Source organism: Nelumbo nucifera, chromosome 5 (genome assembly GCF_055504915.1).
Source record: "Nelumbo nucifera cultivar China Antique chromosome 5, China Antique-T2T, whole genome shotgun sequence".
NCBI lineage: Eukaryota > Viridiplantae > Streptophyta > Magnoliopsida > Proteales > Nelumbonaceae > Nelumbo > Nelumbo nucifera.
Genome location: NC_142653.1, coordinates 60,353,985 through 60,376,863, shown reverse-complemented (window position 1 = coordinate 60,376,863; position 22,879 = coordinate 60,353,985). Strand labels below are relative to the sequence as shown.

Sequence of the window (22,879 nt, the reverse complement as noted above, 5' to 3'; positions counted from 1 at the left end):
CTCATATTGGTTTCTATTTACTTTACTTCCTGGTTCAAAATTTACATACCAACACAAGGTTCAGTGGGTAGGCAGATCAACAAACTCAATGGTTGATTCACTTGCAAAACAAGGGGTTCTCCGGAATACTTTATTTTGGGCTTATGTGTAATTTTTTTGTACTTATAATTCTGTAACTAGCTTTAATGGAAATGTCACATCTCGTGACTTTCTATGGGTTGCATGTGACTCTTATTTGCTAGTTTAATAAAATTTTATTCATTTATCATAAAAAAAAGAATGGTTTTCACCACCACAATCTTCCGATATTTATGCTTTATCTCTCATTGTCATCTCTCCTCACCTACGACAAGATCCCAACACCTTCCCTCCAAATCCCATATGCTTGCCTTGACATCATTTGATTAGCTTCCTCTCTTTTCAAGGTGAGCTTGATATAATTATGATATTGGTTGTTGATTTTCTTTCTTTTCTCTACCTTTGATTTCTTTTTTTCTTTCTTCTTTTTCCTTCTTCTTTTCCATTGTTGCTTCATGTGCATGGTGTTTTGTGGTTCTATTTCATTTTGTTGTTTGTGTTTTTTTCTGATGGTTTCTACTTTCCCATGTATTGTTTATGATTGTTCTAATTGCTGGTATCATATACGGCCTCAGAACTTGAGGGTTTTATGTTCTTAGCTTTCACTCTCTCTCTTATTGGATTTGATCTCTATGAAATGGGTCTTGTTGATATTTTAATTGTAAATTATTTCTTTGTTATTTCTAATATTTATGTTATTTAAATGGATGAATTAGGACTCTGGTAAGATGGGTTTGGAGGTCAATTTTTTTATTCTGTTTTGCCAAAACACGACCACTGCTCGGAAATGGTTTTTAACATGTGATATTGGTTTCTTGTTAATTTGTGGACATATTTATAACACCATTCTATTCAATTTTATGTGCTTTTATGTCCACCTATTATGTTTCCACTCTACTTTCATATTATGCGTTAATGAACCCTCTCATCTTTGTTGTTTTATTACTCTTTGATTTTTTTTTTTCTAGTTACTAGTTTGTTGTTGTAAGAACAGTTTTCTACTTCAATTTGGTAACCCATGTTAAGTGTTACAGATAATATCTAGTTGGTCAAGATATACTTTTTTCCAATTATATCACTAAAATACAAATTGGTTAATTTAATTTTATTAACTCAACTTGATAAATAAATTAAGTAATTACTTTAGGGGTGCCCATCAAAAATCGAAAAAATAAACTGAAATTTCTGGTTAACTGACCCAACTGGTATATATTTATGCATTATATATATTTTTCATATTTATTTTATATTATCTATATATTATTTATGAATATACATGCATTATGTATATAAATTTATATTTATAATATAATTATATATACACATATTTCTAGTATTTATAGTATATACTTATTATACGTTTATTCATAATATATATTATAAATATCAAAAAACCAAAAAAAGATGAATCAAACCAGTCAAAAATCAAACCGATCAACCAGTTAATCGGTTGGTTTTGGTTAATGACTTTCTAAAAATTGGTGGTACCAATTCAGTTTGGAAAATAGGCTTATTGTACGATTAACTAAAAGTAAACACCCCTAATTAACATAATTAAATGAACTTCACTTAATTGACCAAATTAGATTAATTAATTAATTCATTTAATTGCTTAAAGAAATTTGTGTTATTATTTTTTCATTAAATAAAAAAATTATTAAATAAAACGTACATTGATTATAAATCTATAAATTGAAAATGGAATAAAAATGAATATGAATTAATACATGTGTTTGCAAATTTCAAAATGATTAAATGAGCAATTTCTGATTATTTATATGTAAAGAATAAATAAATAGCATGATGGTCAAATAATTAATTAAAAAACATAAAACCTCTGCAAAATGGATTGACAGAATTATTAAAATTAAAAATATAAAAATGGGAAATTTTGATTTTAGATATATGGTTACATATAAAAGAGTATCCACTTCAAAATATGTGGGACCCATATTAATCTTTGTAATAATTTTTTGATTCAAATAAAAGACTCATTGTAAATACTTTTAAATTATAAATTAGATCTATGAATACAAAATGTTACAATCTGAATCTCATTTAATTTTTTTCAAATTAATTAAGAAATTTAAATTAGATATAATTACTAGATAAATAGTAAATCTTAAATAAAATGATGTTATCATAAAAAAACAAAAGGAAGAAGAAATGATATATAAACAGAGTCATTCTCTATAAAATTTTTCAAAATCTTGCTTTATTTTTTTTTTCCATTGTTGTGGACACTTGTTCGTGTTCATATGGTAATTGTCTCTTTTTTGTTGCTTATGGTTTTTTCTACTTTCTCATAATTTGCCTACCTAGGAGATGGGTACCACTTACCCGAGTAAGTGATACCTAGGAAAATAAATTTTCCCTAATCCCCACATAAATTTGAAAAAAGAATATGAGATTCTTGGTCAATGGGAACAAAAATCCTATTGACCAACTTTCCCCCTCTCAAAATCCAAAAAAAAGAACACCCCACAACGGGTCTCAAAATTTGAGAGGTCCAAGTACCTCTCTCTCTCTCTCTTTCTCTCGTTGGTTTTGATCTCTTGGATTGATGTTGTAATTGATTACTGAGCACATGGGTATATAATTTTGAAGTATTTCTTTGTTATTTCTAATATTTATGTCATTTTATGGATGGATTAGGTTTCATTTAAGAAGGTTTTGGAGGTGAAATTTATTTGACTATGTTTTACCAAGTTATTCTATTTATAACTTGATCCCTACTCTGAATTGTTTTTTGAAATATGAGCTTGTTTTTTTTTTTTATAATTTGTAGACATATTTATGTTTCTACTCTTGCTATTTCCATATTTGTGAACTAGTGAATTGCCATTATTGTTGTTTTATTTCTCTTTGAATTCTTTAGTTATTAACTTGTTGCTCTGAGTTGGATGCATCAATTTTGTAAATGTGTCAAATGTTACGGATAACATCTAAAGAGAAACAAAAAAAATAAATAAATAAGAAACAAAGATAAAGAAAAACTGGCGAAGTTTTAATCATGGAAGAAATATCGGATGGAGATTAGAGTACAATCATAGAATACGTCAAAAGATTATATGTAACATGTTACTTTGGAAAAACATGGATTTGATATACTCATAATTCTGTGTGCTAAGACATACCTAGGTGAAAAGTAGACGTGTTGGTCAAGATATACTTTCATTTGATTATATCATTATAATACAAATTAGTTAATTTAATTTTATTAATAAATTAATAAATAAATTAAATATTTCATTTAGGGGGTGTTCTGTAAGTGGATGAGAAATTGGTGGGTATGGATTAGTCCACATGACACTCTGTAGCAAGGACCAATCCATATCACACTATTATTTATAGTCGTTTTGAATTGTGGACAAAACTATGTAGATAGAAATTGTCTATACCCACAAGGGCATTCTGCAAGTGCAGTCCAGTCCACACCACACCTATTAATTCCATACATCTCATGCACAATTTGTAGGATAATTTACACATTTGATCATGTAGGGATGCAAACAAATCGGATCAGATTCAAATCAATGTATATCCAAATCTGACATGATAGCAGAATCCAAGATCCGGTTTCATTAGGTCTCATAAATGGTGATTCGAATCCGAATCCTTTTAGGATGTCAAATATTTGAATCTAATCCGATCCGATTTGAATTATGAAAAGATTTAATAAATTATTAAAAGAATTAAATTTATAATATTATCTAATCCGATCTGATTCAAATTATGAAAAAATCATTAAGGATGTCAAATATTTTTGTCATTATAATATTATCTTCAGCAATAAATAATTTAAAAAATAGTTATTAATAAATTAAAATATTAAATAGAAGGGAAATTGTCTAAAACTCACTATGTCACTAACTTGATGTTAAATAGACTAGCAGGTGTTAATATATTGTCATTTTAACCTTCATAGAAAAATATAAAATATATACAAAATAAATTAATGGGTGTTAATATATTTCCATTTTAATATTTAGACATGAAAAAAGAAAAAGGTCAAAAAATATTTTAAAATATAAAATACATAAAAACATAGAAATTATAAAAAATATAAAAAATTATAGAAATTGCAAACAAAATAAAAAATTATTTTCAAAATTCAAATTATGGAAATTATAGAAATTGAAAAACAAAATCAGAAAATAAAAATTGTATAAAAAACACCAAAAATTATAGAAACACACAGAAATTACAAATAAATAACAATAAAATACAGGAAAATTTATAGATTGTAGAAAATAGAAAATGTAAAAAAGCATAAATTATAAAAAACACTAAAAATGCAAAAAAAAAGAAAATAAAAAACTTAAAAATACCATTTTTCCTCTAACTAACTCACCATTCAAGGGTAATTTGGTCATTAAATTTGTTATTTATGTTGACATGGACACCTATTTTAAGAAGCATTAACTATGCACTAACGGAATGTGAGTTTTGGAAAATAAAAACTTACTGACATGGTGAGTTTTAGACATTTTGAAAAGTTGTGGTGAGTTTAAATGTTGAAAACTCATGGTGAGTTTTAGACAAATTCTTTAAATAAAATAAAGGTAGTTGGCAAATGTGTTACACCGAATCCTTTTCACAAACTATCTACATCATAGTATGTCCCATTCACGAGAAAATAATATAGATGATAAATTGGAGTGCGACTCATCCCTGTCTACGCTATTTTGTGGATGAGAACCATTCACACAAAGCTAAACACCCTATTTTACCATGAGGAAGACCAAAACGGTCCCATCCACGATATTTTCACACTACTGGACACTCTTTTAAAACTATAATTAGATTAATGAATTAATTAAATTAATTTCTTAAATAAAATATGAATACAATAAGTGTTCTTATTATTAGGGCTGTTCATAACAAGACCCAAACCGACCAAATCGACTAACCCGGTCCGATCCAATCCGAGTTGGTCGGTTTCGGGTTACAAAAAAACATAAACCGATAGTTTGGTTCGGTTTCGGTTTTCATCCGAACTGGCTTAGATATATATTATATATATAATATATTTCAGATATTATATATATATATATATATATATATATCTGATATATTTCAGTTTTAATATATATTTCAGATATATATTTGTGGAAATATATATATTTCAGCAATATACATATTATATATAAAATTTATGATATATAAAATATTAGTTTTAATCCATCAAATCATTTTTAATTTTCATGGCATCCAACCTTTGCTTTGTTAGACTTGAATCCTTTACCATTCACACCGAGAGAATCATTCACAAAACCGACCCAAACCGATTCAAACCGACCATGTCGGTTTTACTTAGTATTGGGTCGGTTTCGATTTCATTTCTAGGTAAACCGACCAGATTGGGTCGGTTGGAAAAATGCTAGTAAACCGACCCAACCCGACCCGTGAACAGCCCTACTTATTATTGTTTTTTCATTAAATAAAAGAATATTTATTATTTCTATTCCGTAAACTTGCCTAACATCCCTTCTATTCTATTCCAACTAAACTTTTCATTTTTCCACAAAGCCACCCAATTGCCTTATTCCCCTTGATTTTCAAACACTTCTATCCCATCTAGGATTCTTCAAAAACAACAATATCCGGTTCACAAACCTGATTAGACCGCCTTGCAATCGGCTCAGTCAATACCCTCCTTTCCGTTGTAAATTCTTGACCGCTTTAGCAAGGGACATTCCACCTGCCCCTTTTCTCCTTATAATTTCTGTTTTGGGAAAGATAACCGTCTTATTCCCATTCTCAGACCCATTTCCATTTGCCTCTGCAGCGTGCCTCTGCACACGTAGATTTCGGTCCACTCTCCTCCACCACCTGTACACCACCAATGCTCCACCTCCATCACCTTCTTCAACCTCGGTCGATCCCTTACACACCTTGCACCAGAAACCATCTGTGAGAAGTTCCGACGAACGAATAAGATCCTCATGCTTTACTCCAACCATCCTAACTTTCGCAGCATGCAGGTCCATAATATTGTATTCTTCAAGGACTCCTCTCGAGAATGGTTTCCTTCCACAGATTGAACGGTAACCCCACCAACTTAACATTAAGACTTCCCTCTGTAATCACTTTTCTATTACAGGCAGTATGCCATTTTTCGATCATAATCATTTCGAGAATGGTTTCCTTCCACAGATTAAAGGGTAACCCCACCAACTTAACATTAAGACCCCTCTGTAATCACTTTTCTATTACATGCAATATGCCATTTTTCGACCATAATCATTCTTAAGTCCAATAACTGAGTCTCAACCGCCGAAAATTCCACTTCCTCCTCTCCTACATCAAGCACAGCTTTCCTGTTCTCAACTACGGTGTCCAAAATATCACGCCAGTCTGATTACTTTACCGAGCCGAAAGAGCCAATCTATTTTCCCATTCCCCTTTCTCAACATCCAACATCATTCTCTGAAACTTAGTCGAACCATCATATAGATATGTGTCTTTCTATCTTCATGCATTCCAGCCCCTGTTTTGATAGGAGTTATCCACATCTCTTTTAGAGTTCACCACTTCTTCGACAACAGGTTTGTGAAGTTCCAATCTTTCCCTTTTCAATCGTCAGCAAGAAACCTTGTAAGATATCTGCAGACCGCTTCCCACCCTCTCCTTTCCTACCTTCCGGAACACAAACCATTTGTTTTTTATTATTACTGAACCACTCTGTTATCACCACAAACCAACCTTTGAAGTTTTCACTCAACTCCACTTCATACCTTTTCTCTGAAACAACCAAAGAATTTTTCCGGCCCTGTCTCTTTACTGAGTAGACCACTCCATCGGAGAATCCTTTTAACTAATTAGAAGCTTCTCTGAACCAAAAAATAAAAACTATTGTTGCTTTCCTCTCCTCTCTGATCTTTAATGCACTCTTCCCGTTGCTCCTTCCTTCTTCGAACACCACCTTTTTTGCTTCAATCGCTAACTCTCTTCTCCACCTCGTCGCAGAAACAAACCCACCTTCGTCTCCAGCCATCACCTCATCGTTCCACCTCAGTTGATAATACATACATAAATATGTACAAAATTCTCTTGCACCCTTTTCTCTGTACATTAATGTATTTTGTGCATGATAATTCTTTTGTGATTATTTTCTTTGTTAGGATCTCTATATTATGTTTGGCTTCAATCTGATTCCTCTATCTGCTTTGGTATTTCAGGGGAGGAGTCGCTTTGGTTCTTTAAGATTGGTGCTCACAACACATGATTTGCAACGAAATAATATAGTTTTGGCTTTCTTGTAAGCTGAAAAAGGAAATAAAAGCAATTAGCTTCTTTGCTTCATTTGAGTGATTACCTGATCTATTTTTAAACTCGGCAGTTAAGTGAAGAGTATGCTTTTTGAAATGTGCAAGGATTTTTATTTCTATGGTGACGTTGGAACCTCAAGGTTTAAGCATTATTTGAGAAGAGAAATATTACCATGAATCTTTCTTATGACCAGGAAGAAGAGTTATATTTTACATGATTTTTTCATGGCGGATGATGGGTTATGAGTTTTGTATAGAAGCTTGTAATGTTTTGGTGTGGATTCACAGTCAAATTCTGAAAAATTGGGAGTTGATATTGCATGCTTTCTAACAGACAGTTAACTTGTTATTAAATATATTATCCTTTCAAAATTTAAAAATATACACCTTCAAGAAGGAAGTCATGTGGATTTCAAATTATTACTTTAGGGAGAATGAGGCCAGATGGTAGATTTTCATCAATGGTCCATGGATTTGTTCCTAGAAAAAGAAGATAAATTTTAACTTTCTATTCTTGTTATCTCTTCCTTTGGCTGGTCCTGATGGCTGGTGGATCAATCTATGTGCACGAGACTGTGGGGAAGGGAATTGTGTATTCTGATAATTTCATTTTCTTGCATGGCAATTTGGAAATATGGATTTTTGAAGCGAGATCTCTTCCAAATATGGATTTAGTGTCTGAGAGGATGAGAAAATGCTTTACCATGTTTGGTTCTTGTGCACGGCCCACCAAGAAAAAGGATAGGGATAAAAGTGGACGGAAAATTATTACTAGTGATCCTTATGTTTCTGTTTGCATGGCAGGGGCAACAGTAGCTCAGACTAGAATAATTGCCAACTGTGAAGATCCTTCATGGGATGAGCACTTTCGTGTACCGGTGGCTCACCCAATTACTAAAGTTGAATTTCAAGTTAAGGATAATGATATTCTTGGGGCTCAGCTTATTGGAGTGGTTGAGATACCTATTGAGAAAATCCTCCCAGGAGACAAAATCAATGGTTGGTTCCCTATTGTTGGTCCATATGGTAATCCATTGAAACCTTATCCTGAGCTTCATCTTTCTTTGCAGTTTAGGCCTGTTGAAGAGGACCCTTTATATAAGAATGGTATTGGTGCTGGGCCTAATTACATAGGAGTGCCTAATACATACTTTCCACTTCGTAAAGGTGGGGTTGTTACCCTTTACCAAGATGCTCATGTGCCTCATGGAGCACTACCTGATATCATACTAGATGGGGGAAGAGTTTTTCAGCAAGGTCAATGCTGGGAAGACATTTGCCATGCCATACTGGAAGCCCACCATCTGATTTACATCATTGGATGGTCTATATACCATCCTGTAAAGCTTGTAAGGGAGCCAACCAAACCATTACCTGAAGGTGGAGATCTAACCCTTGGGGAGCTTCTGAAGTACAAGTCACAACAAGGGGTTCGTGTGATGATGCTGGTTTGGGATGACAAGACTTCACATCATAATTTTCTTCTCAAGACAGTAATGACTAACTCCATTTATTTCAGTAATACTGCCTTTTTTATTAATTAGCATTGATTTTCATAATATATTGCCTTTCCTTCTACAAGGTTTGGTGGATCCATGGAAGTTGTTGGTTATTTAATGTTTTTGTATGGTTAAAAACATATTACCATTTATATGCTTCATCTTCATTGGAAACTTCCATATGCTTGCACGTGGTATTGATGAATTTAAATCTGCTGATGAGTTAATGTAGTCTTGAATGCAGGAAGGTGTCATGCACACTCATGATGAAGAAACTCGAAGGTTCTTCAAACATTCAACTGTCCATTGTGTACTTTCTCCTCGTTATGCAAGTAATAAGCTTAGTATTTTCAAGCAACAGGTATTGAAGCAAATATTTCATTGTTATCAGTTAAACCTTCAGTAATTGTAATGCACTTTTCTGTTGATAATGTAATAATAATAAGTCTAGTAATTTATCTGTGAATTTTTCTTTATTAATGTATTTAAATGGACATTTCTAGTGAAGGTTGTAGGAACCCTATTTACACATCATCAAAAGTGTGTGCTTGTAGACACCCAAGCTTCTGGAAATTATCGTAAAGTAACTGCTTTCATTGGTGGCTTGGATCTGTGCGATGGCAGATATGACACTCCTGAGCATAGGCTTTTTATTGATCTTGATACCGTCTTTGCAAATGATTTTCATAATCCAACATTTCCAGTAAGTGGGTTTTCACATTCTTAACAATATTGCTAAATTTTTTCACACTAGTGTGGGTTTGGTTGAATTGAATGTAGTTTTTATCTGAGAATATATAAGTTCATTTAGGTTGAATATCAATGTCATGTAATATGTTTAAGTTTTCCAATTGCCCATTTGATCTTTTGCATTTCAGTAGCACTGACAAAACTCAACCCCTATAGATAGATCGATAGATAAACTTCTGGATGTTGTTAATCCAATCAACCAAGGAAACAATCCCTGAGTAAAGATTTCCATTCAATGATAAAACCAAGGAAACAATCTCTCTCTCTCTCTATAGATAGATAGATAGATAGATAGATAGATAGATAGATAGATAGATAAACTTTTGGACGTTAATCCAATCAACCAAGGAAACAATCCCTAAGTAAAGACTTCCATTCAATGATAAAATAAGAAATACTTATTAAAATTTTTATAACATTTATCTATAAGAAAATTACACTATTAGATCTAGCTTAAGGTGAAATTAATCAATTTCAATCATTTATGCTTTTATCTAAAAAATAATATGATATAAAAATTCTTAAACAAAAAACTTACTATCCTTAAAAGTCTTAATTAACTGACCATCTATATTTCTAAGAATATTATGATAGCGAAAAGTTGGAATATTCACAGTGTAGAAATAGCTGTACAGATCCTGAAAATGTTTTGTGGGAAAGGCAGATCTTGAAAAACTTACTACTTTGTGGCTTTATAGCCTTTGGTGGTCTCTTGGACCTAGGCTTATGAAGGGAAATTGATGATTGTTTTGAAGATCCTTCAATTATAGCAGAAGGCTTCTGATTAAAAATAACTTTCTTTCCCTGAGAGGAACAACCACGGTCCTCATGGTATAGTGTTTTCAACCTACTCTAGCTTTTCCTTAGAAATCATTGGCTCCCTCGTCGACTGATCATTCTCACTTAGACCTACCGATTGCTCTTCACAAAGTTAAGCATGCTTGTATTGAACATCCTATCTCTTGTTATGTTTCCTTTGCACATTTATCTCCATCCTAATGGAATTTTGTGTCTCTTCTTTCGTCCATGTTTGTTCCTAGGTCCCTTCATGATGCTCTCCTCTCTCTAGAATGGAAGAGGGCAATGGATTTCATGCTCTTCAATCTAATCACACTTGAGACCTTACTTCTCTTCCTCCTGGGAAGAAAGCAGTTGGCTATCGGTGGGTTTATACAGTTAAGCACCGTGTAGATGGTAGTGTAGAAAGATATAAAGCACACTTGGTAGCGAAAGGATATACACAAACCTATGGAGTTGATTATATTGATACATTTTCACATGTAGATTAAATGGGTTCAGTCCATGTGCTTATTTCCTTGGCTGCACACTTTGATTGGCCATTGTTTTAGTTGGGGATATAAAAAACACTTTTCTCCATGGTGACTTAGAAGAGGTGTATATGGAGAAACCTCTAAGGTATGTTGCTTATGGGGAGGAAGGAAAGGTGTATCGATTAAAGAAAGCAACCTATGGTCTGAAACAATCTCCGAATGCCTGGTATAGGAGATTTAGTAGTCGGTAAAGCAATTTGGGATGACACTGTAGGGTTGATCACTTGGTGTTTAGAAGAGATACTACCTCTAGGAAGGTTGTATTGGCAGTTTATGTTGATGACATTATTATTACACGGAGTGATGAACATGGCATCAAAGAGCTCAAATAGTTCCTACAAAACCAGTTCCAGACTAAGGACTTGGGGCACTTAAAGTATTTTTTATGGGCATAGAAGTAGCAATGTCAAAGTAGGGAATTTCTCTCTCATAAAGAAAGCATGCACTTGACTTGTTGGAAGAAACTGACCTAGTAGGGGCAAAACCAGTGGATACTCCTATGGATCTGAATGTGAAGATGTCTGATAGTGAAGGGGAGCCCCTAGCTGATCCTGGATGATACAGGAGATTAGTTGGGAAGCTGATTTATTTAACCATCACAAGGCCAACCATTTCCTTCAATATTGGACTATTAAGCCAATTTATGTAGAAACCAAGGACAATCCATTGGGAAGGTATTGTTGGAGTACTACGCTACTTGAAGGGTGCTCCAAGTCAAGGGTTGTTGTATAAGAAATGGAGAGAACTTCCCTTGGAGGGATATATAGATGCTGATTAGGCAGTGTTGAGTGGGCCAGTTTGTTTTGTTGAGTGGCCCGGTTTGTCTTTAGTTTGTTTTTATTTAATTAGGAAGTTGTTGGGCCTTCTGCTCATAGTTTTTTATTTTTTAAAGTTGTGACTATTCAGTTTTAGTAGCCGCCCTACTAAGGGCATCCTTGTAATATCTCATCTTTAAGTTAAACATAAATATAATGAGGGGCTGGCGGCTAGGGTTAACTTTCTCATAACTCTAGTTGACCTCCTACTCTTTTCTTCTTCTCCTTCCTTTTCTACTACTGAAATCTTCACCTTCCCCCTCTTTCTCTCACAAGAAGCTTGACTGAATCAGCAAATAGTGATTTCTACTTGGTATCAGAGTAGGTTGAAGGTTCTTGAAGTTGTTCTCTCATGCAGCCCTAGATCGGCCGACTGCATGGTGATTTAAGAGGCTGATCGAAGCTCTCAGGTAAGCCCAGTTTTTGGATTTTCTTGATGGATATGTGTGCCCTATAGCTGGTCTAGGGTTTCTCATCAGAATCAGGAAAAACTAGAGAAAGGGGAAGAGTCCTATTTTTGCTGGACTCTTCAATTTTGACCTAGGAAGTGGCGCCCTAGTTTTTTAGGGTTCCTTGGAGTTTTTTGTAAGGGGCGATTCAAGTGCCATGTGGTTTGGAGGCTTCTAGAGAGGGCAGTTGTCTTTTCTGTCCCTTCTCTCATCCCACAAAAAAGGAATCTTTTGTGGGAAGAAAGCCCAGGACACCAAGAAAGTGCTGTTGGTTCCAAAAGGTGTCTTGTTTGATCTTGCTGCAATTTTTAGTTATTTTCTTTACCTTTTTTGAGAAGCATGGAGGGCCATAGAGTTGAAAATAAGCCTGGGAGTGAAATGGGACCAGTGGAAGGGGGTGTTGGAGACCCCTTCGGGGCTGGAACCATTACTTCAGTTAGGTTGGATGGTGCAAACTACTTGGAATGGTCACAATCTACAAAGATGGCCATTGGGGCTCGTGGGAAATTAGGGTATATCACTGGTGAAGAGGTGAAACCCGAAACTAGCAACTCCCGGTGGGTGCAGAAAAATTATATGGTGATGACTTGGTTGTGTAATTCCATGTTGCCACATATAAGTAAAAATTTCTTATGGGCAAACATTGCTAAGGAAATATGGGATGGGACCTTTGCTTGGGAAACCACCAAGGATGCAACTACCTATCAGAGACATTTAGAGAAGTATAGGGTGTTTGAATTCCTTGCTAGCCTTAACCCTGAGTATGATATTGCACGACAACATCTTCTTTCCAGGGATTGTGTCACTCTCTCCCAAGCATATGCTTTTGTGTCAAGGGAGGAGTGCAGGAGGGCTGTGATGATGAAAACCCAAATTTCTGATCAGTCTGCCATGGTAAGTGCTGTGAAACCTAAACAAAGTGGTGGTGAAATCAAGAAGGAAGACAAAAGAGACTTAGTTTGTGACTACTGTAAGAAGCCTAAACATACAAGAGATACTTGTTGGAAGCTTCACCCACATCTTGTGCCGACTAGATTGAGAAATAAGGGAAATGCGCACATGGCAGTTACCGGCGACACTCCGGCTCTTCCTACTACAACTGCTTTGGAGTCTGTTGCAACTGCTGCAGTAAGGGCTGAACTTGAGAGGTATGGGCTACTTTTGAACTAGCGGGATACAGCTAGTTCCAGTTCAGCCACAAGCGGACAACAAGGTATAGGTGGCATTGGTGGAGCTCACTCTACCTCCTTTGCTCACACAGGTAGTTCACACGTCACTACAAATTATGTTTCCACTTCAAGTAAGGAGGGACCTCCTTGGATTATAGATTCTGGAGCCTCAGAGCACATGACCCATAGCTCCACTATTTTTTCCTCTTACCAGCTCTGTTCTGCCAGAGATAGGGTCTCCACTGCTGATGGCTCCCATGTTCCTATTGCTGGGAAGGGATTTGTCAAGATTAATGATTCTATTTGTTTACCCTCTGTCCTTCATGTTCCTAGATTGAGCACAAATTTGTTATCTGTTAGTAGTTTGACTAAGAATTTTAACTGCTCAGTAATTTTTTCTCTTGGACGTATTTTGCAGGATCTGGATTCAAAGAGGACGATTGGGAGTGGTCGTGAAGTGAATGGAATCTACCTCCTAGATGTTCCCCCTCACCAGAGTCATCATGTTAGCAGGGACAGTGAGTCAGGATCTGTGAGTTAGATTATGTTTTGGCATAATCGTTTGGGCCATTTGTCTTTTTCTTCTTTGAGTTCTTTGTTTCCAAAACTTTTTGAGTCTGTTAGTCTGTTAAGTCTGGAGTGTGAAGGTTGTCAACTTGGAAAGCATTGTAGACATTCTTTTAAACCTAGTAATAAAAGAAGTTCTTCTTCTTTTGATGTTATTCATTTGGATGTGTGGGGTCTTTACCATGTTCCTTCAATGGGAGGTTATCGCTATTTTCTCCTATTTGTGGATGATTTCTCTCGATACTCTTGGATTTACCAGATGAAATCCCGCGGTGAAGTACCATCCTTGGTGCGGCAATTTCATCAGATGGTACTAACATAGTTTGGAACAAGAATAAAGGTGTTCAGATCTGACAATGCCAGGGAATATTTTGAAAGACATCTTGCCTCGTAGTTGTTAGAATATGGTGTTGTCCATCAGAGCAGCTGCTCCTACAGTCCACAACAGAATGGTGTTGCAGAAAGGAAGAACAAACACATTGTTGAGACCGCAAGAAGCATGATGATCACATCTACAGCTCCAGTTCAGTTTTGGGGTGATGCAGTTCTCACAACAGTATATCTGATTAACAGGGTGCCTTCTCGTATACTTGGATTCAACACTCTATTCAACCTTTTTCCTCAGGGGGAGATGTTTCATGTTCCTCTCAAGGTGTTTGGGTGTGTCTTCTTTGCACACATCCTTGGTCCTCACCGCTCGAAGCTTGATCCCAAGGCAAAGAAGTGTGTCTTCCTTGGATATGCAGAGAATCAGAAAGGGTACCGCCGCTATGATCCAGTCTCTGGGAACCGATATGTTACCATGGATGTCACCTTTTTTGAATCCACGTACTTCTTCTCACAAAATCCTTCTCAGGAGAAGTGTTTTGGGGAAGTAAGTCAGCAGTCTATCCCTCTCCCAGTTCCAGTCCCTGTGTCACCTCCTGTGCTTGACCACCACCCGGTGCCACCTACGTTGCCACCTCCTTTGCGCTCAGTTTCTCAGCATTACTCACGACAGAGACGTCACAAGGCGGTTGATTCCACTACAGCAGAACTCACACCACTTTCTGTCGATCCCTTGGAGACTCCAGATTCGGCTGGTATGGATTCAGGTATTCCTCTTGATCCCTCTACTATTTCAATTCCCATTGATCCTACTAACTCTATTACCGATAACCTTGATCTCCCTATTGCTCTTAGAAAAGGGAAGAGAAAGTGTACTGCTCATTGTATTTCACAGTACTTATCCTACAGTGGACTTTCTCCTTCCTACCGTGCTTTTCTCTCTTCTCTTGATTCAGTGTCTATACCCAAGGGTGTTAGTGAGGCTCTCTCCAAACTTGAGTGGAAGACAGCTATGCTGGAAGAGATGGAAGCTTTGATTAATAATCAGACATGGGATACTGTGGACCTACCAGAAGGCAAGGAGACAGTTGGATGCAGATGGGTTTACGCAGTAAAATATAAGGCAGATGGAAGTATAGAGAGGTACAAGGCAAGACTTGTTGCAAAAGGATACACACAGACCTATGGCATTGATTATTTATAGACCTTTGCGCCAGTTGCAAAGATGACCTTCGTTCGGATACTCTTTTCCCTTGCTGTCTCATACTCTTGGCCCTTGTTTCAACTGGATGTGAAGAATGCTTTCCTAAATGGGGATCTGTAAGAAGAAGTGTATATGGATCTTCCTGTTGGTTTTTACAATGATACTGAAAAGGGAAAGGTATGCAGGCTTAAGAAGACACTATATGGCTTGAAACAATCTCCCAGAGCATGGTTTGACAGATTCAGAAAGGCCTTGATTGATTTTGGCTACACTCAAACTCAATCCGATCACACTTTGTTTGTGAACCGCAGGGGATCTTTGGTGTCAGTCCTAATTGTTTATGTGGATGATATTGTTGTCACTGGGAATGATCTGAGTGAGATTGATAGTCTGAAGAGGAACGTACATAAGGAATTTGAAATTAAAGATCTTGGAGAACTGAGATACTTCTTAGGCATCGAAGTTGCAAGATCGAAACATGGAATTTTTATCTCTCAAAGGAAGTATGTCTTGGACCTTCTTCAAGAAACGGGGAAGCTTGGAACAAAGGCAATTAGCACCCCTATTGATCAGAACCATAAAATCAGTGCAACAGAAGGTGAACCAGTAAAGGACATTGGGAGATATCAGAGACTTGTGGGTCGGCTGCTATACTTGTGTATGACTAGACCAGACATCTCCTATGCAGTGAGAGTAGTAAGTCAACAATACATGCATGCCCCACGAGTCCAGCATTGGGAGGCAGTTGATAGGATCCTTGCTTATCTGAAGGGACATCCAGGCACAGGCATATTGTTTACTAATCATGGACAGTTGAAACTAGAGGCTTATACAGATGCCGATTGGGCAGGATGCCTTGATGACAGGAGATCAACTTCAGGAGTGTGCACCCTAGTTGGGGGTAACCTAGTCTCATGGAAGAGTAAGAAACAAATAGTGGTGGCAAGATCAAGTGCTGAAGCCGAATACAAGGCCATGGCGCATGGAGTTTCAGAACTTCTCTGGATCCGTTCTCTGTTAGAAGAAATTGGTGTACAGGCAGAACAACCCATGATGCTATACTGTGATAACCAGGCAGCAATTAACATTGCCCATAACCTAGTCCAACATGACCGAACTAAGCACATTGAAGCGGATAGACATTTTATCAGAGAAAGGGTAACTTCTGGAGAAGTCTGTCTTCCATACATTGCTTTTGATCTACAGCTCGCTGATGTTCCTACAAAGGGTGTTGCAAAGAACAAGCTGGAGCATGATCTACGCAAGTTGGGAATGTGTGACATTTACTCCCAACTTGAGGGGGAGTGTTGAGTGGGCCGATTTGTTTTGTTGAGTGGCCCGGTTTTTCTTTAGTTTGTTTTTATTTAATTAGGAAGTTGTTGGGCCTTCGACCCATTAGTTTTTTATTTTTTAAAATTGTGACTATTCAGTTTTAGTAGCCCCCCTACTAAGGGCATCCTTGTAATATCTCATCTTTAAGTTAAATATAAATATAATGAGGGGTTGGCGGCTAGGGTTAACTTTCTCATAACTCTAGTTGACCTCCTACTCTTTTCTTCTTCTCCTTCCTTCTCTACTGCTGAAATCTTCACCTTCCTCCTCTTTCTCTCACAAGAAGCTTGACTGAATCAGCAAATAGTGATTTCTACTGGCAAGATCAGTTATATATAGGAAATCAACAATTGGTTATTGCACATTCTTGGCAGGGAATTTGGTTACTTGGAAGAGTAAGAAGCAGAGTGTGGTGTTTAGAAGTAGTGTTGAGGCTGAGTACAGAGCCATGGCCCACACTACGTGCAAGTTGGTGTGGCTAAAATAGTTTCTACAAGAAATAAATGTCAGCTAAAACTCCCATTAAGTTGTTTTGTGACAACTAGACATTCATTCATATCTCCTCCAATCCAGTGTATCATGAAAGGACTAAACACATAGAGGTGGATTGTCACTTTGTAAGAGAGAAGGTGGTTAGTGGAGAAATCATTACCCCATAAGTTGTTTTGTGACAACTAGACATTCATTCATATCTTCTCCAATCCAGTGTATCATGAAAGGATTAAACACATAGAGGTGGATTGTCACTTTGTAGGAAAGAGGGTGGTTAGTGGAGAAATCATTACCCCATATGTGAAGTTTGAAGATCAACTAGCCGACTTATTCACTAAAGGTTTAAATGGTGCATGAATGAAGTATATCTATAACAAGTTGGAGCTTTTATGATATATATGCTCCAACTTGAGGGGGAGTGTTAAATTTTAGTGTTCGTGTAGGGTCTTTTTGGTCTTTTTCCTTCTATTGTTTATGGTTCTTATTATTTGGTTGGCAGTCGGGTCTCTCAACTGAAACTGCCTTTGCCCTATTCCTTTCGTATTCTTCTTTTTCTCTACTTCTCTATTTCTACTATGTATCCTCAGATATTTGTTTATTTTACAAAATACAGGTCTAATCCACATACTTTTGTACCTATTGTAAACAATTGGGTCATATTATTGTTGAATTCCCCACTTGGCCCTCTAAGAAGGGACAACCTAAGGCCTATTATGTTGTGGCTGAATCACCTGATGTCTCATCTTCTTCCACTTCAGCTCCCAAGTTAGATTCTTTTAGCTCTCTTACTGAAGATAGGATTCACCAATTGATGTCATCAACTATTTCCTTACTTTTTTAGCTATTGTTCTGTTTGGTATGTTTACTTATTTTTGTTATTCCCCATCACATATGTGGACCATTGATTTTGGAGCTTCAAACCACATGATTGGTGATTCCTTTGGTCAGTCTCCTAAACCATGTTCCTTTGATAATGACATTGTTACTACTAATGGTGAATCTCTTCCTATTTGTAGTTGTGATGACCTTTTTTTATCTAGTTCCAAGTCATCCTCTTTTCATCTTCCCAAAACTATTTTTGTTCTGAAATTTACTTCCAACTTGATCTTTGTTGTCCAACTTCTTGATGATGGTAACACTGTTTTCTTCTCTCATGATGATTGTTTTATTTAGGACCAGCGTACTGCCAGCTAAAGGGGAAGGGTCATAGGATTGGAAGACTGTTTGCTCCAGGACAAGAGTTTTACTCTGGCTTCTTGTTTGATTTCTTCTATTTCTAGTTTATCTTCTAATTTTTGTAACAATGTGTGGCATTTGTGGCATAGACAATTAGGCCACACTCTTTACCTATTAATGTTTCTTCATTTAAGAATGTTGATAAATCTTGCTTGACGTGTTACTTCAGTGAAAGCCATGTTTTGCCTTTTCCATCTTCTTATGAGCATGCATCTGTTCCCTTTCATATTATATACATCCATAGTGATATTTGGTCATCACCTGTTATTTCTCACTTGGGTTTTGTGTTGTTTATTGATGATTGCACATGATATACATGGGTGTACTTCCTTTGAAGAAATCTGAAGTATTTCGCACATTTAAGAACTTTCATGCTATGGTCTTAAATTGGTTTAATAGCACCATAAATATCTTGTGATCTGATTCAAGGGGAGTGTATTTTGATGGAGAACATGGTGAATTTCAAACCTATCTTTAATAGCATTGCATTTTGTCCTAGAGATCTTGCACAAACACCCCTCAACAAAATGGGGTGGCTGAGCGCAAGAACTGTCAGATTGCTAGTACAGTTAGAGCCCTTCTACAGGATACCTATGTCCCTATTACCTTCTCAGTGGAGGTGAACAACATATCTGTGTATCTTGTTAATCTGCTTCCCTCTTTTGCTTTTGGAAATTCATCTCCATTTGAGGCCCTTTTTCATTGTACATCCAACTTGTCCATGCTTCATGTATTCGATTATGTTTGCCCTGTTAACCTTCCTCCTCATTGAGTGCACTTAACTGATTGCACAATCATCTCTGTGCTCATTCTTGGGCTACAACTTTGAACACAAGGGATTTGTCTATTGTGATCCCAAAGTCCTTCGTTTTCACATATCTTGTATTGTCATTTTTCTTGAAAATATCTCTTTCTTTGAGCATGTTGTTAAGTTACCTGCAACATCCATTTCTGTTTTGCATAATTTTGGTTCTGCAGGTGATCATCCTCCTCTTAGTCCTCAATAGTTGTAGGTTTATTATAGGAAGCATCCAGTTTGTTCAACTCCTATGCTCCCTCCATCTTCAGCACCAGAGCCTGAGCATCTTACTTGTATTGTAAGTTCTCCTCTTTCTGTTGACTTACCTAATTCTGCCCTTATGGCGTTCCACTTGTATTTCATGTCCTAACCGCTATGGCTTATCTCCCAACCATAGCTCCTTTTTTGTTGTGCTGTCCTCTACAGATATTCCAAAGTCTTATTTCTAGGCCATGGTTGTTAAGCATTGGAAAGATGCTATGGATGCAGAAATTCAAGCCCTTCAAGAAAATGATACTTGGGATTTTGTCCCTCATCCTCTAGATGCCTCCATCATTGGAAGTAGGTGGGTTTATTCTATGAAACTCGAATATGATGGCACCTTGAGTAGATACAAAGTCCATTTGGTTGCACAAGGGTACAAGCAAGAGTATGTCATTGACTATGATGAAACCTTTGCTTTTGTGGCCAAGATGACCACAGTTCGTTTACTCTTGGCTATCACTGCTATTAAATAGTGGACTGTACATCAAATGGATTTTAAAAATGCCTTCCTTTATGGACACTTACAGGGCCTCTCCCTGGGTATTGCGACGATACCAACTTGGTTTAAAAAGTAAAAAAAAAAACACTTCATGGGCTTAGACAAGCTCTTCGGGCTTGGTTTGAACGTTTCCGCTCAGTTGTTTTATATGTTGGATTTCAGCAGAGTTCCTTTGATTATTCTCTCTTTATCCGTAAGTGGGCCCAATGGTTAACATTTATTTTAGTGTATGTTGATATCTTGATCACCGGGGATGATGTGGATAGGATTGATACACTGAAACTTTTGCTTAGTAGCACCTTCATAATGAAAGATCCTGGTCCAGTTACTTATTTTTTGGGTCTGGAAATTAAGAACTCTCCTCAAGGGAACTTTGTCAACCAACAAAAGTATGCTTCTGATTCTAACCTTGTGCAGATGGCCTGTCTTATAGACTCTAAGTGGGCTAACGCTCCTTTGGAGCTCAATCTGATGTTAATCAAGGATGATGGTGAATTGCTCCTTGATATCACTCTATACTGGCAACTTGTGGGCAGTCTAATCTACCGAACTATGACTTGACCAGATATTTCTTTTGTTGTTCAGCTTGTCATCTAGTTTGGCTCTACTCCCAACAGCCCTATTTTTTAGTTGTTCTTTGGATCATTCACTATTTCTGGGGGACTATCTTATGGTTTGTTTTTCCCATTCTCATTTACTACTTTCCTTAGAGCTTATAGTAATTTTGATTAGGTTAGATGTCCTGACACGCCGCTCCACTCCCAGATGATGTATAATTTCTTGCTGATTCTCTCATCTCCTGGAAATGCAAGAGACAATAGATTGTATCCAAGTCATCCACTGAAGCGGAGTATCGTGCAATGCCCTTTTGTATGTAGTGAAACTGTTTGGCTCAAAGGTTTTCTCCGAGATATGGACATTGATCATTCTTCCTCCATCCCTCTTTTAGCTGACAATATGAATGCCATCAAGATAGCTTCCAATCGAACATCTCTATGTCACTCCGATTTCTTCTCCGCCTAACTTGGCTTTAAGTTAACATGAGGAACCATAATCAGTCAAGTTTTCTAAACTAGGTTGTAGATGGTTTCTTCCCTCACACAAAGTAATCAGAGTCCAAATGAAGTAAGGAACCATAATCATCCAAGTTTTATGGACAAGGCTGTAGATGGTTGTCTCCTTACATGTAAAATAGTGATTTTATGGGTTAAGATAGAGTAAGGACCATAATCATCCAAGTTTTAAAGACAAGTCTGTACATGGTTATCTCCTTGCATGTTTTTCAGTATGAGATAAGGAAGAAAAGAAAGAAAAAATAAGGGAAGAAAGAAAGGGATGAGAGGAATATAAGGAATCTGGTCCTCCATCTCATGTGGGAAGGACAAGGAATATCATAGTGAAGAGGTGTGGGAGGAAAACAATATTCCCTACCTTCCTGTTCTTTTTTTTTTATTTTTTATTTTCTTGACACCAATCTTCTTCTCTTTTCTCTTCTCACTTGCTTCTTAGTGCTGAAAATCCTGTAGACAAATTGGTATTAGCCAATAAAATGGCATTAGCCCCCTCTTCTACAAGGAGTGGGGTTTTATGGAGGAGAGAGGTGGTTAGGTAACTCCCTACCCTTTTCTTCTTAGGGTGCCAAGTATTACTCCCACTTAAAATGGTTAGAGGAGGGAAAATAACCCCCTCTTCCTAGGGTGACGTTTCACCCCACTTAAGTGGTTAGAGGCATGTGTCACCCCACTTAAGTGGTTAGAGGCATGTGTCACCCCACTTAAAGTGGTTAGAGGGAAAAGAATCTTCTCTCCCTAGGGTGACACGTGTCACCTCACTTGAAGTGGTTAGAGGAGAGAAAATAACTCCCTCTTCTTAGGGTGACATGTGTTGCCCCACTTAAAGTGGTTAGAAGAGGAAAAATAATCTTCTCTCCCTAGGGTGACATGTGTCACCCCACTTGAAGTGGCTAGAAGAGGGAGAATAGCCCTCTTGTTATGATAGGACAAGTGGCATCCCTTTACAAATAAATGAGACACCTCACTAGATTATTAATTGATATAAGTTTATTTTTTTAGAACTTGTTGTCCCATTAAATGGGCTCTACTTTAGGCCCATTAAATGCTTACTGCGTCATAAATAAGGCCTAATTAACTTAAGGCCTGCTATTCACTAAAATGGACTGTAGGTGCCTTTCTTTCCTAAATTATTTCAGCCCACCGATAGGATTGACTGGGCTTAAAAGATCAATCTGGAAAGAACCCCCCCCCCCCCCCCCCCCCTTTTAATCTGTGATTGGGAGTACCTTAATAACCTACTCCCAGTCCAGAAAAATTAATGACTTAACAATAAATGATCAAAATTTTCTTTTCAACTTTTATTTCTCATTGTTGTCTTGCATTTGGGCTTATTCTTTTTATCATGTTTTCCTTATCTTAGTCAGTGTATTATTTTCCCTTTGTATCATTAAATGTGTACATTCTTCAAGATCTTAAATTTTGACAGTGCCATTTATGTAGTCTCGTGCACGGGGGCCAAGACAACCATGGCATGATTTACACTGTAAAGTTGAAGGTCCTGCTGCATATGATATAATGACAAATTTTGAACAAAGATGGAGAAAAGTTGCAAAATGGAGAGATTTCAAAATTAGAAATGTTACTAATTGGCATGAGGATGCCTTAATAAAACTGGATCGCATTTCATGGATACTTACTCCAACTGTTGGTGCTGATGGTGATCATTCTATACATGCGGCAACTGAAGATGATCCTGAGAATTGGCATGTGCAGGTTTGAAA

At 36.7% G+C, this 22,879-nt stretch overlaps 1 protein-coding gene across 9 annotated transcripts in view; it reads left to right on the top strand.

Moving 5' to 3' along the window:
- Positions 1–302: 302 nt before the first annotated feature.
- Positions 303–22,879, top strand: part of LOC104588555 (phospholipase D delta-like) — a 98,496-nt gene continuing 75,919 nt past the window's right edge. For 2 of the 9 annotated variants that reach the window (XM_088887832.1, XM_088887830.1), the window contains exons 1-5: positions 303–425; positions 7,263–8,845; positions 9,096–9,212; positions 9,360–9,554; positions 22,599–22,871. In XM_088887832.1, coding sequence (XP_088743958.1) covers positions 7,895–8,845; positions 9,096–9,212; positions 9,360–9,554; positions 22,599–22,871 — 1,536 coding nt within the window. In that variant the 5' untranslated portion in view covers positions 303–425; positions 7,263–7,894. Of the gene's footprint in view, positions 426–5,329; positions 6,246–6,287; positions 6,630–6,651; positions 7,122–7,262; positions 8,846–9,095; positions 9,213–9,359; positions 9,555–22,598; positions 22,872–22,879 lie in introns of those variants that run through there. The other 7 variants (XM_088887833.1, XM_088887834.1, XM_010246531.3 and 4 more) reach the window with 7 other exon arrangements.